Genomic DNA, 12,509 nt, shown 5'->3' with positions numbered 1-12,509 from the left:
CTTGCCCTTAAAAGCCAACCAGTCTCGAGAGGGGTTGGTTTATCCCACCTTTTGGAGGGAACCCATGGTGGGTGTACCTGGCAGCAGCCATCCCTGCACTGCTGGTGACTATCCTCATCTTCATGGACCAGCAAATCACAGCTGTCATCGTCAACAGGAAGGAGCACAAGCTCAAGGTGGGTGTGCTTTGTGTCTTGCATGTGTGTGGAGAGCTGCCTGGTGCTTTTTCTGTGCTAGAGATGGAGGAGGGCCCGTGGCAGTGTTGAATGTACATGCCACCTCAGAAACGTCATTGCTGGTATTTAACAACAATATTTATGTAGTTGACTAGCGTAGAGTTTTTGCCAGGAAAACTGCTGATTCGGTTGAAAATCCTCAGTGTTGCACAAACAGCATTTGCCTTCCTCCTGAAGCAAGAGCCCAGTGCTGGGCCGACTTGCAATGTCTCGTTCAGTGAGCACTTAGTAATTTTGATTGGCTTCACCATCGTGCGGCCTGAAGCATTCCCACATGAGAAGCTTTGGGATTGCTCCTCCCTTTTGCTTTCCAAACAGGTTCCGTGCCAGGAACAGCTGGATTTCACAAAACCAGCCAGCTACCGCTTCCTTTCTCGGGGAACGAAAGGACTTAGACTCATCACATCCTACCCACTGCTCATCTGGCAAAGACATGGCTAGAGCCAGAAGAAATTAGAGCAGCCCCCCTTTGAGAGGCAGAACTTTTGTTTAAAGCCCATTTTCACGTCAACATAAAGGCAAAACATTTCTTAAAATCTTTACAATATTTTGATCTTTCCTTGCAAGAGCTTCACTCTCCAACTGTAAACACTGGAGGACGGCAAAGGAAACTTCCAAGTATAGGCTAGTCAAAGCTTGCCTTGTAAAGAACACTGGTGGGAACAACATCTTAGCTGCCTTCGTAACCTTGCTGCCCCTGAAATTCTGTTCGTGGTGGTAGTACTGTCTACCTTAGTAGAGGGCTGGATGAAGTTAATTTCAGAATCTACTGGCCCTGGCCTCAGGAGGTGTCATTTGCCTTGGTAATTCTGCAAGACTTCTCCATTTGAAGAATTAGGAAAGGAAAGAGGATGCGTGTCTATCCACAAAGTTATACGCTTGTCCGCTTTACTCATCTGTCTGGTGCGCTCTGCTTTTTGAGCAGGAGGCAAGAAATCATTAAATTAAACGCAGTCAGAAGCTGGGGAGAAAAGTTGATGTCTGTCATTCTGGATGTTTGCTTGTGTAGGGTAAGCACATGCTGTCCGCTGTGTCCAGCAGATATGGTTATACATACTACAAAATTGTTCATTCCTTTAAAACAAGTCCCCAGGTCTGATGTTAAGGAACACCTAGGAAGGATAGGATGGTTTGCAGTGAGGGTGCTTCACCGATGTTCTTTCTGGCATTTTTTTGAACAAGGCATTCAGGAATATGATTGGGGCTAGCAGAAGAGTCTGATTGCTTGCTGCCTTACAGCTGGTGTGCAAAACTGCTGGGTTTTGGTAGTGCTGGTGCTTCCAAATGGCCATTCACCTCACAGACTCCAGTTCTTTGGAGAAACTAGTCCCAGACTGAAGTCCAGCTAACTCCAACCTCTCCACTAGCATCAAATGACTTTTAACATCTACTTTTCTTCCTACCACCTTCCTCCCTCAAAGACACAGGCCTATTCCCTGTCCTCTGCTGCTGTTTTTAAGGAGAGAAAGTTACTTTGTGATTGTTGTCAGCTTTTTTGCTGCACTTCTGTCATAGACTATAAGGGGATGCTTCATCAATCTGATGCATTGTCATGGAAAGGAAAACAAGGGTGGCCAGAGTGAGTCCACCAGGTCTTGCACAGGTCTGCAGAGTGCCCATTTTTGGGAGCTCAAGCTTGTAGTGAGGAGAGGCTGTGAGCTTGGAAGGGCCTCCTCTCTCAGGAGCTCTGCTTTGACCTGAGCTGAGACCTAATTTTAATTTGCACAACACTTCGTTATTGCATCCAAGCCCAAATCTCTCTCCCCTTATCACAATGAGCAAAGCTTCTCTGGATCTGACAAGCCTCTGTTACTGTGTTTATCATGTACTGTGTTTACCATTGCTGGTGGGTGTTCCCAGCCATCGGCAGAACAAGGTCTCTTTATGTCACAGCTGTGCCTGAATGGACACAGCATGTCGGTGTGGCTGTCGGCCACTCTGAAGAAGGCTTTGGGGCACCGGGGCAATCGCAGGACCCCACCTGTGGTGGGTATGGCCAGAGATGGCCCAAGTATGGTAGCTGTGTTGCTGTACAGTGTTATAAAATACAAGCAATAAGCTGAAGAGATTTGGGACATACCAAGGGCATAGCCACAGTTGGATGTTATTTAAAGAAGAGCTTTATATCTGCTGACTTATAACAGCCTAGGATGTAGTAATATTTTTAAAATAAACTTTCCAGACCAGCACTACGCAGTTTTTCGTGCCTGTAGGGTTATTCCTTTCCCTGCACGGTCAGTTCTATTGAAAAATATTAAATTCCTGTAAAAGAAGACTCTCCCTTCCTGCTAACAGGACACGTTTCAAGTGGTCTGACCCATGAGAGTAAAGACTCCCTCAAAACGTGGGTAATGCTGGATCATTATTTAGATATCTGCTTCAGCAGTTATATTGAGAGCTGTTGGAAATGTGAATAGAGTTTTTGCTTGAAACAGAGGAGGAAGTTTAAATTCATATGGTCACTGTGGACATTAGACAACAGATGTGTGATTGAAGACCATCCTGAGCCTGACCTGGAGGAGAAGGTCAGAGTAACAGGGAATGGGAAAGGTTTGTTGCGCACAGTGGTGGGAGCTGGCTGATGGTTTTACGGGGCTGGTTTAAAAAAAAACAGCCCTCAGAACATCGCTTTTTGCCACCTGGATCAGGGCAGATATATTCAGTACTGTGCCCAGATCTTCTGCGGGGGGAGACTAATCATTGACATGTCTCAGTTTTAGGTCTGTCTCCTGCACCTAACTAAGCAGACATGCCATTTTTGTAATCACTGAAAGAATATATTCACTGTTTTTCCCCCATGAAGAAGAGGCCCCTCATCTCTTCAGCTTACAGGCACTGAACATGGTTATGCTATCAGCACTGGGTATGCTTTTTTAGTAACAAGGTATAAACGCTCCAGCAAAGTACTGTTTAATATAAAATAATTATTTCCTGCTTCCTTTGTTATGGTTGTGAGCACGTGCTTTTGTTTAATTGGGGGTTCTCAAGTCCGATCCTGCTACTTTGCACCAAAAAATACCTCTGTACATGAAATCTACTGTAGGCTGAAAGAAGGATGGATTTTTTCCTGCTAGTGCCTTGCTAAAGTATTGGCAGGATGTCACTGAATGCCTGTCACAGTGCTGCTGGCCAGCCAAGGTAAGCAGCGCACATATGAGGAAAACAACGAGGACCATTCAAGACAAGCTGGGTTGCTTTCCCTCCTGGGTCACCAAGTAGGTCCAGATCATTTGTTCTTTCCAATAAAATCAAACTGAACAGGATTAAAAAAAGGTTAATCTTCTTTAAAATAGCAAACCTTAGAGATTTGTCTAGTGTTTTTCTGAAGATCTCTTTCTTTGGTGGCTCTTTTGTTTCTTCACTTCTCTTGGCCCTTGTGGCTGGTGGATTTTCCTGTGTTGGATCATTAAAGGATTTTAAAAGTAGGAGATCAGAGGTCTTTAAAAAGCAGTAAAGAATGAGGGCAGCTTTCCATAGGGTATGAGCCCATCAGCTGTTCTTGTTGCTTTCCCCAAGAGAGCCTAGAGTTGAGTGCCGAGGAAGATGCCTCCAGCACCAGACACGATCGGCAGGGCTCAGACCAGTTGTGAAGTCCCCACTGTGAGATCCCGCAGTTGCTTCCTATCCTAAATACAGGAGTTCAGATCTCACTCTGAGGCAGCAAATGGCAAAAGTTACATTTAGGTAGGCACCATATTTCTGTAAGATTGCTTTCAGGTAGGCTTCATTAAGTCATTACACTGACACTACACAGTTACTTACAACAGCTGCTTAAAATTAAAATTAGGCTTTGGGCTGGTTTTAAAGGGTGGTTTGAGTGTTTAAAGCTCTGTGCAGATCCAAGCTGTCACTTACACAGCCGCAAGATGACTTGGTGCACAAATGTACTGATCTTGGCCTTCCAGCACGTCAAAAGAAGTCCTGTGTGCTCATAGCAGAGCAGTAGGACAAATGGCTCACACCATGGCAAGCCACTCTCCTGCTTTACAGATGACCGTCCACCCACTCACCCTCTCCAAACAGTTGCTGCTGCAGCTGTCTCATGCTGTGAAAATGGGCCAGCAAGTTTTTGCACGTGCTGCAGGAGGCAGCAGCAGGGCGGGATGGTGCTGGGCATTGGATTTCTTGTCACTGTGTTACCTCATTAACAAAATGGGAATGCATCATTACAAAAATAGCACTTTATAATGGGGTTTCGTTTTTGGTTTTTAAGAGGCAATGCAGAGCTTTCAGAACAATATATAAACCCATTATAACTAAGATATGTGTGTGTATATATATATAAAAAAATACAGAGAGATATATATTGAGAGCTTGCTTATACTGTTTGCAAGATAAGAATGTGTATCTCGCCAAATGTTTTTTGGTGAAGGTGATGCTCTCTGATTGTCTTTAACTCATGGTCTGCTGTGTCAAGTACCTATGTAAAGAACTATTTGACTGATTGCAGGGCTTGGCTTGTACCAACTCAACCTCCAGGCACCATATAGCGTACACAAGGTGCTTGGTCTTTTGCCAGACTGCTTGTGCGTCTGCTGCTCTCCTATGCTTACTGCATGCTGCTGTTTTCAGAGCTTGTCAGAACTGTAGCTCCTACCTGTTTTCCCTGTGGCAGCAGGTAATTTGTCCTTTAAAGAGCAATATGTCCTACTCTGCTATTTCTTATGACAATTTCTGTAGGCCAAAAGATGCTGCTTGTTTGGTGTGCCTTTGCCCCTGGGCCAGAGCCCTGGCTGTTCTGTAGGTATTTAGAATAATTAAGCTGAAAGTTGTCTGTCTCCCTTCACAGAAAGGTGCTGGGTATCATCTGGATTTGTTCTGGGTGGCCATTCTGATGATCGTATGCTCCTTTATGGGTCTCCCCTGGTATGTTGCTGCTACCGTGATCTCCATTGCTCATATTGACAGCTTGAAGATGGAGACGGAAACTTCAGCCCCTGGAGAACAGCCCAAGTTTTTGGGAGTGAGGTATGTCAAGCCAGAAAGGCCTTAATTGCCTTGTTTGCCTGCTAAGATCTGTTTGTACTATAAATGGTCTTGCTTTGAGCAGGACACGTGGAGAGTTTCAGGGGGAATAGCTCTTAGATTTGCTGTAAATCTTCAGATCAGCTGTGCTTTCTTACAGCTTTTTTTGTCCACAGAGGATATATGCAGTTAGAAGTTTATCTGGCATAGCCCTTCTGCAAATACTCCTTCTTGAAAAGGAAGAAAACTGTTGTACTACATGTGTGCCTGTAGATAGGGGAGAGCCTGTGCAAATGTGTGGGACCGAAAAGAGGAGAGGAAGGAAACTTCACACTGGAGCTTAGACCATTGCTTGGTCTGCTTTGGGCAAGCATGTTGAGGTCACCCCAAAATACACAAAGCTTTTCAGAACAAGCTCTGGTGCCCATGGAGCATTGCAAAGTTGTCACAAAGAATTTCGTGCTACTTTCTTCGTAATTCCAAACCTGGCTGTGAGATTTAGCAGTGCAGGTCTCTGGCAATTCCTTGGACAAATCTCTGTGTAACTCCTCAAAAGTATATTCGGCCAGATCAGATGCAGTTTTCCAGTGTTAGAGAAAGGAGACAAATTTACTGAAGATTTCCTTATCTGTGGAAATTAGACAGGCATTCACTGGCAAACGTAATGGTAAAAAATGTAAGCCTGTCATGCGTAGAGCAATCAGCTCTACTTAGTCAAGCAATTTTTTCTGCATTTGGTTGCCTTAATTAAGTTATCTGAAGTGTTTGGTAGGAGCACTTCTGGAAATCAGGCCATTTGTTTAGGCGGCTGAATAGAAATTTAATGGCCTAACTTTCAGTACTCTGGAATATTACTGATGAAGGTGTTTTTGGATGTAGGGAGCAGCTGTGGTGCCAATGAAGGCACGTGTTCAGCACCCCACGAAGGCCTGGACCATTTATCCAACTGCTGGACTACTATGACCAGGGCTCAAAATATGCCACTAATCTAAGAGTGGAGAGCTAATGATTTATTACCTATTTGCATGCTATAAATACTGCCATGCAGAGAATTTGGATTGTTAGTTAACGGTTTCTGATGTTTAACATGTAAACACTCTCCTCTTTACTCAGTAGCAGTGCTCTGTTGATCCACAAACAGCGGCGCTAAGGCAGCATACAAAAACCAATCTGGGGTTTGAAAAAAAGAGGTGTATGAGTCTTGGTCAGGATCAAGATAACTGCCTGATGCTGTCAGCCTGCAATTGCCAGTCTGCTTTGAAAATGTGGCTGCAAAAAGGAGTTGTCAGGCTTTATGTTGGTTTTGACTACTCTGAGAGGGAATAAAACCAGAATGAAAGCTGAAGTCATCCTGTTCACCCAGTGATTTTGTTTCAGGGAGCAGAGAGTCACTGGATTCATCGTTTTCATTCTGACTGGTGTGTCTGTCTTCATGGCTCCCATCCTAAAGGTAAGGACATCACCTTTTCTGCGCTTTTCTGCTCACACAGCTGAAGAAGGGCCACAGCAACTGTCAGCCTACTTTTATGCTACTAAAAAAGCTCATAATTGAAGTGTGGAAAAGGAGATTAGTGAGAATTACTGATGCGGTTGTACAATTTTATAGAAGCTTAAATACAAACCTCTTGGAAGGAAAAAATATCCTTGGATTGTGCTAGATAGTAGTAGTGACAAAGTTCAGGGCTGGTGGTCATGGGGGCTGTGGTTTCTTTCATTTTAAGATTTTTTTTCTTCCGTATTTGCATTAAGTTAGGTTTCTTTTTATTTTGCACTCTTACACTTCTGATATGCCTGTGTTTTATAGAAAATGAATTGTGGCTAAAGCTTGAGAGCCAGCTAATGGCATGAAGAAAGGGTGATTGTCCATGCAGGAGAGTTGCTGTGTGGAAGACATGGGTTAGCAGACGGATAAGTAGTTTAAAAACTACATTTGCATTTACTTCAGTGTGCACACAACATGTATACCTGAAGAAATTCTTCGTTTGGTGTTCACCCATAGGCTGTGTGTGTGGCCCACTGTGAGGAGGCTTTTTTGATGTGATACACAGAACTGGTGGCAGTGAGCAGAGCTTACAGCTGATGCTATTAGTCCATGGGTACGGTTTTGGCCAAAAATCTTTGGGACCATTCCCACTACCATAGTAGAGCTGTACCCTGCCTGGTGCAGCTGCTAAGGCACACACCTCAGCAGTGCGAGGCTCCTGCAGCTTGCCTGGCTTTTTTTAAAAAGTCAGCACAACAATCAAATCTTCACTTTTTTAGGCTGGATCCTTCGAAAACAGTACATCCCTTATCGCTCAGAAGCGATGCCTAGCTCAGCAGTATGGAAACGTATCTCTGGAGGAAGCAGTGCCATTAAATGTGATTTCTTAATCTCCTGAATTTTTTTTCTTGTGAGTTTAGACAAGGCTCTAGACAGATGTGCTGCTGATGTACCATTTAATCTAGGCAGGTAGCTATTTTCCAAGACCTGAAATTTGTTGGCATGTAGCCACAGAGAAACGCAACCTTAGTGGATCATCAGATCACACGACGACACTGGAAAACCTGCTTATCTGTGTGGAGGATGCTGCGTTCTTCAGGGATGATGACTTCAGTGGCACCAGGTGCAGGCATACTGTACAACAAGATGTCAGCTGCAGCAGTCCATCTCCGTGGATCTGTAGACCAGTGGTACGAGCAGAAGATGTCAAAACAGCAACTTATGTACTGAAACAGTGGCACCATGCATCGTAACTCTGTGAAGCAGCAGACTGATGTCTGGAGAAGTGTTTCTGGAGGAGGTGAATGAGTTTTTGGTCACAAGGAGGTTGGAAGCCACAGGAGCCATGAGGCACAGTTAGATGTGAAGCCTGAAAGGCAGGAGGCAGGCAGAGAGCAATGATGCTGCCTGCGTATAAAGTGGAGAAGGTGGCTTTACAAAGTCCGTGTGTTCCTGTTCTTGATTTCCAAGGTTGTTTTTACAACTAGCGAATGTTTGTGTCTTGGTAACAGGCACAAACAGGCATTTCCATGCCCTTGATTTAATGCCTGATTGTAATAATTGTGTTTGTTGGTTCATATGACCTTTCCCTGCAAGATCTCTCTTCCTCTATTCCACTGGGGTCTATTATTTCCCCTGTTATTGCTTCATTCGTTAATTATTTGTCTGTGCTTCCCCTAAGAATGTGTATGGGGAAGATCCTCATGGGAGGATGCCTGAGGATAAATCGGCACGCTCCTTGCCCACGTGCCAGCGAGAAGTACCTGGCAGCGTTTCAGGACCTTTAACAAACTCCAGTGGCAGGGTCTCCTGCTCGAGAGAACTGCTTTGCTAAATGCATTGCAGAACACTGAAGTCTTCTCGTGCCAGTGGCAAATTGAACACTAACAATCCCAAATTCAATAAAACAGGCAATCCACAGAATAATCTCATCTTTGTTTTCTGTGGATTTTGCAGTGTTTGTGCTGGTTTTGAACGTCGCTGATGTTTCTGCGCAGTTATGGCAGATCTCCACAGAAACATCCTCGGCCCTGCTAGGATAATGACAGGCACTTTCCTATAAATACATTTTTAATTCTGTTGGCTAGCAGCAGGTTTGCTCGGAGTGCCTAAGCCAGCAACCCCGTAGTTAGTGAATATTTTGCCAAAAGAAGCCTTCTAAAATGAAAGCACCGCCTGCTACTCTGCAGGCTAATGTACTGAAGTTTCACCTAGGGATGATTTACAGGATTGATTATCATGGAATGGTAAAACAATACTTGGACTTTTTTCTTTTTTTTAGAAGAACAGAAATAAGTAGAAGGGGATGGAAAGAGAGCAATGTAAATGAACGAGAAAACTAAACTCTGAAAGCCTCCCACCCAATGTGCTGGAGGAGATATTATCTTGTCTCCTCGTTCTGACCCAGTAAACGATGAATCATGTGGTGGGGAATACGATAAAACATTGAGTAACTGCCCTGTTATCTGCCTCGTTAATGAGCTACATGCCCAGGTTGGAAGACAGTGCTGCAGAAGGTTGCGTGGGAGCCTTGGCTGCGCTGCGGCTGCCGTTCAGTGGCAGCTGCCCGTCACTGCACGAAGGGTTTCCTTCGGCGGTGGTAGCAGAGCCCTTTCTGTCCTCCTTGGGTTCAAGGGAATCGCACAAAGGCCGTCATTCAGCCCCTGCGTGCAGTTTGTGCCCAAGCATTCCCATTCGCGTCACGCGCTGCTGGCCGTGCATGGCTTTGTCGCGGAGCCGAGGAGCATTTCCTCCTCTTGGCAGCCGCGCGGTGGCTGTTGCCATTGAGGAAGGCTCTGTGCTTCAGGTCGGAGGGACAGACACTCGTTCTGGGGAGCGAGTGTGTTGTCACCATGCGCCTTCCTCGCTTCCGAAGGTGGGTGTCCCCGATGGCAGGACCAGTGATGGAGGAATGGGCAGCTCTTAGCTCTTGAAGGAGCAGAAATTGATATTTGAAAGGACAATTCCTGGTGGTGATTAAAGTAACTCACGGTTCTGTGTTTGTGAATGGTTGTGGATTAATGTGAGCGAAAGATGGAGCGGTCAGAGGTTTGGTTGGTGTGACTGTCATTGCTGAGGTGGGACTCAAGAGAAGGTCCTTTCTGGATGGATTTCCATGGCTTGCTGAGCCGGACATACCACAGGATTATGCTGCCTTTTCTTCTTCTCTACCTCTGCTTCTAGTCCCAGCAGAAACCAAGAGGTGAAAAGCAGTTTGAAGCTTACTGGAACTTATTTACCCTGCCTCTTCTTTAATTGCTGGCTGCCCAGCACTGGATGACTTCGTTTACTTCGGTTCTTGGAAAGACGTCGAAGTCCCAGTGAAGTGGGAGAGCCCAGGGCTCGTTCAGCCCCTGCCCTGCTCCTCAGCCCTCCAGTGGTGGCACAAATGTTCTTGAGGCTCTCAAAACACAGCAGAAGGATTGCTCACTTTATTACTCCACATTGTCCACTTGTAGGTGCAATTGGAGTTGATAGCAGTCTAGGAAATATGTCCCTCCGTGTGTTAACGGTGCATTGGTTGTGAGGAGGTTGTTCACTCAGTTTCTCCTGCTCTTCCCCCTGCAGTTCATTCCCATGCCTGTGCTCTATGGCGTCTTCCTCTACATGGGCGTTGCTTCCCTCAATGGCGTGCAGGTGAGTCCCTCCAACGGCTGGGAGCAGACTCCCTTCTGGCCTTCTCCAGAGGATGGCAATCATTAACCACTGTGAGGGGTTTCTTTCACAACCCCCCGGCCTTTCCCTGCTCCTTCACCACCTCCTTTTCCTTCCCAAGAAACCTGGGGAGCGTAGCAACTGTTTACAAACGTTGCCGCGGGCTGGCTGTCCTGAGATTGAGACCAAAGGGGAGTGGGAGGGCAGCCAGGGCTGGGCCCTCTAAGCGATGGGGGGTGCTTTATGAAAACCTGGGGTCCATGTGCCCCTTGCCCAGCTCAGCAATGCTGACGGCAGTGTACACTTGCAGAGGCCCCAGGCTCCCTTCTGGGATTGTTCGGGTCCTCTGCCTCTGTCGTGGACTGAAGGGAAACAAGAGAAGATGATTTATGGCAGCGGGGTTATTCTGCAGTGTTAACGAGCGGGAACATTGCTGTTTGCTGGGGAGTGGAAGCCAAGCCCCTTGCTTTGTTGTTGAGGAAATATTATGTAAGGAGCCTTTCTCACAGCGCAGCGTCTGTAGTTGGCCCTAGGAAGCTGGAATTGGTTTTGTTGCTTTCTGGCACCCTATTAATTGTGGCCTTTCTTTTTAGTGTTTGGTTGTGCTCTAACGGGAAAAGACTGCCTGTTCTGTGAGCACCATGAGAATTTCCTTGGGTATTCTTTAAAATGGCCCCAGCTTTCATTCACTGGTGTGAGATCAATGTGGTCTCAGCAAGCGGGCAGCAAGCCTGCATTCAGGCAGGGACAAGGAGGGGGTTGTAGTGTTCGCCCTGGGGCTGGTTCTTCTAGAGGGGATTTCCCCTGTTTCCTGGCCCAGGTGGTGAGGGAACTGGGCAGTTTGTTTGCCCCTGATCAAGGATGTTTTTCACTGGATGAGAAACCCCAGTTTTGGTTTGACTCCAAGTCCATGCAGTCCAGCATGGGGCAAGGGACACTGCCGGAAAAGCTGCCCGTCTTACTCACACTTCGGTTAGGTGCCTTTCTGTTCTTTGGCAACGTGATGTCTGCCCTCACCTCTGCTGACCGCTGCTCCTGATTTATTTGGAAGAAAAGCGTTGGTTTTAAATACTGAATGTCTTCCCTTGGCAGAAGCAAGGCAGGGGAGGGTGGCAGAAGCAATGCAGAGTCTGATGCTGACCATAGTTTGGGCATTCATTGCGTTTTCTCTGTTTTGTGGGTAATGAAGTGCTCCCTTGAAGAGAAAACCCCTTGTCCACAGCCACAGCAGATCAGGCCCATTCTTTTGAAGCCAGCAGAGCAATTTCCACTGACACCTTCATTCCTTGGTTTACGCACTGATCACCAGAGCACATGGAGTCCTGCTCCTTAAAATAACGGCACCTCAGAGCCTAGCTTTGAGATGCTTCGCTCCTGTGTCTCTGTTCAGTTGCCAAATATAGCGTAGACCTAGGACCTTCGCTTGAGACAACAGAGGTAAAATGTTTAGCCTACCCTGCTCTAAGCACAAGTCAGTCAGGATAGAGGAGCTGTGCTGAGTTTTCTACTGGGTTTCTTTTATGGAAGGAAAGCAAGTTGATTCAAGGTCACACTTCATAGTGGAATAAAGCTTTTGCATCTCTTTTTTGTGTATCCTGGGTTTCATTTAAATATCTGTTTCTTTTCCTTTCCAGTTCATGGATCGTCTGAAGCTGCTCTTGATGCCTCTAAAACACCAGCCTGACTTTATTTACCTGCGCCATGTCCCGCTGCGCAGGGTCCATCTGTTCACCTTCCTGCAGGTGGTGTGCCTGGCCCTCCTCTGGATCCTTAAGTCGACCGTGGCTGCTATCATATTCCCTGTCATGGTAGGTGATGTTCTGCTTCACATTCCTCCCTTTTGCAGGCTGCACCTTCCATGCAAGGTCATACCCTCCCATAAACAGGCAAATCCAACCTCTCCCTGTGAAATCCCTAGCTCAGGGCTCTGCCTTGCGGCACTGATGTAAGACTGCTCGGGTCAATGTTGCCGTGGCTGCCTTTACATGAATCCTCTTGTGGAAAACAAGCCTGGAAAGTTAATTTTTATCCAGAAAGGTGTAGTTAGTTTTGACCATTCCTGTCTGTGAAGGTTAAATTTGACGTGTTTTCTCCTTGAGGTGCATGAGTGAACGAGAGGTGCATAGTTTTCCTTTCTCAGTCCACACTAATTACCACACAGAAAATGTCTC

At 46.1% G+C, this 12,509-nt stretch overlaps 1 protein-coding gene across 6 annotated transcripts in view; it reads left to right on the top strand.

The window, feature by feature from the left end:
• SLC4A4 (solute carrier family 4 member 4) overlaps positions 1-12,509 on the top strand; it is a 240,596-nt gene that overhangs the window by 214,811 nt on the left and 13,276 nt on the right. For all 6 annotated transcript variants that reach the window (XM_075420783.1, XM_075420785.1, XM_075420784.1 and 3 more), the window contains 5 exons: positions 15-176; positions 5,026-5,204; positions 6,579-6,651; positions 10,252-10,320; positions 11,973-12,146. In XM_075420783.1, the coding sequence (XP_075276898.1) occupies positions 15-176; positions 5,026-5,204; positions 6,579-6,651; positions 10,252-10,320; positions 11,973-12,146 (657 nt within the window). The remainder of the gene's footprint in view (positions 1-14; positions 177-5,025; positions 5,205-6,578; positions 6,652-10,251; positions 10,321-11,972; positions 12,147-12,509) is intronic.

Source organism: Opisthocomus hoazin, chromosome 5, assembly GCF_030867145.1.
Source record: "Opisthocomus hoazin isolate bOpiHoa1 chromosome 5, bOpiHoa1.hap1, whole genome shotgun sequence".
Classification (NCBI taxonomy): Eukaryota; Metazoa; Chordata; class Aves; order Opisthocomiformes; family Opisthocomidae; genus Opisthocomus; species Opisthocomus hoazin.
This window is presented reverse-complemented; position numbering and strand designations above follow the sequence as displayed.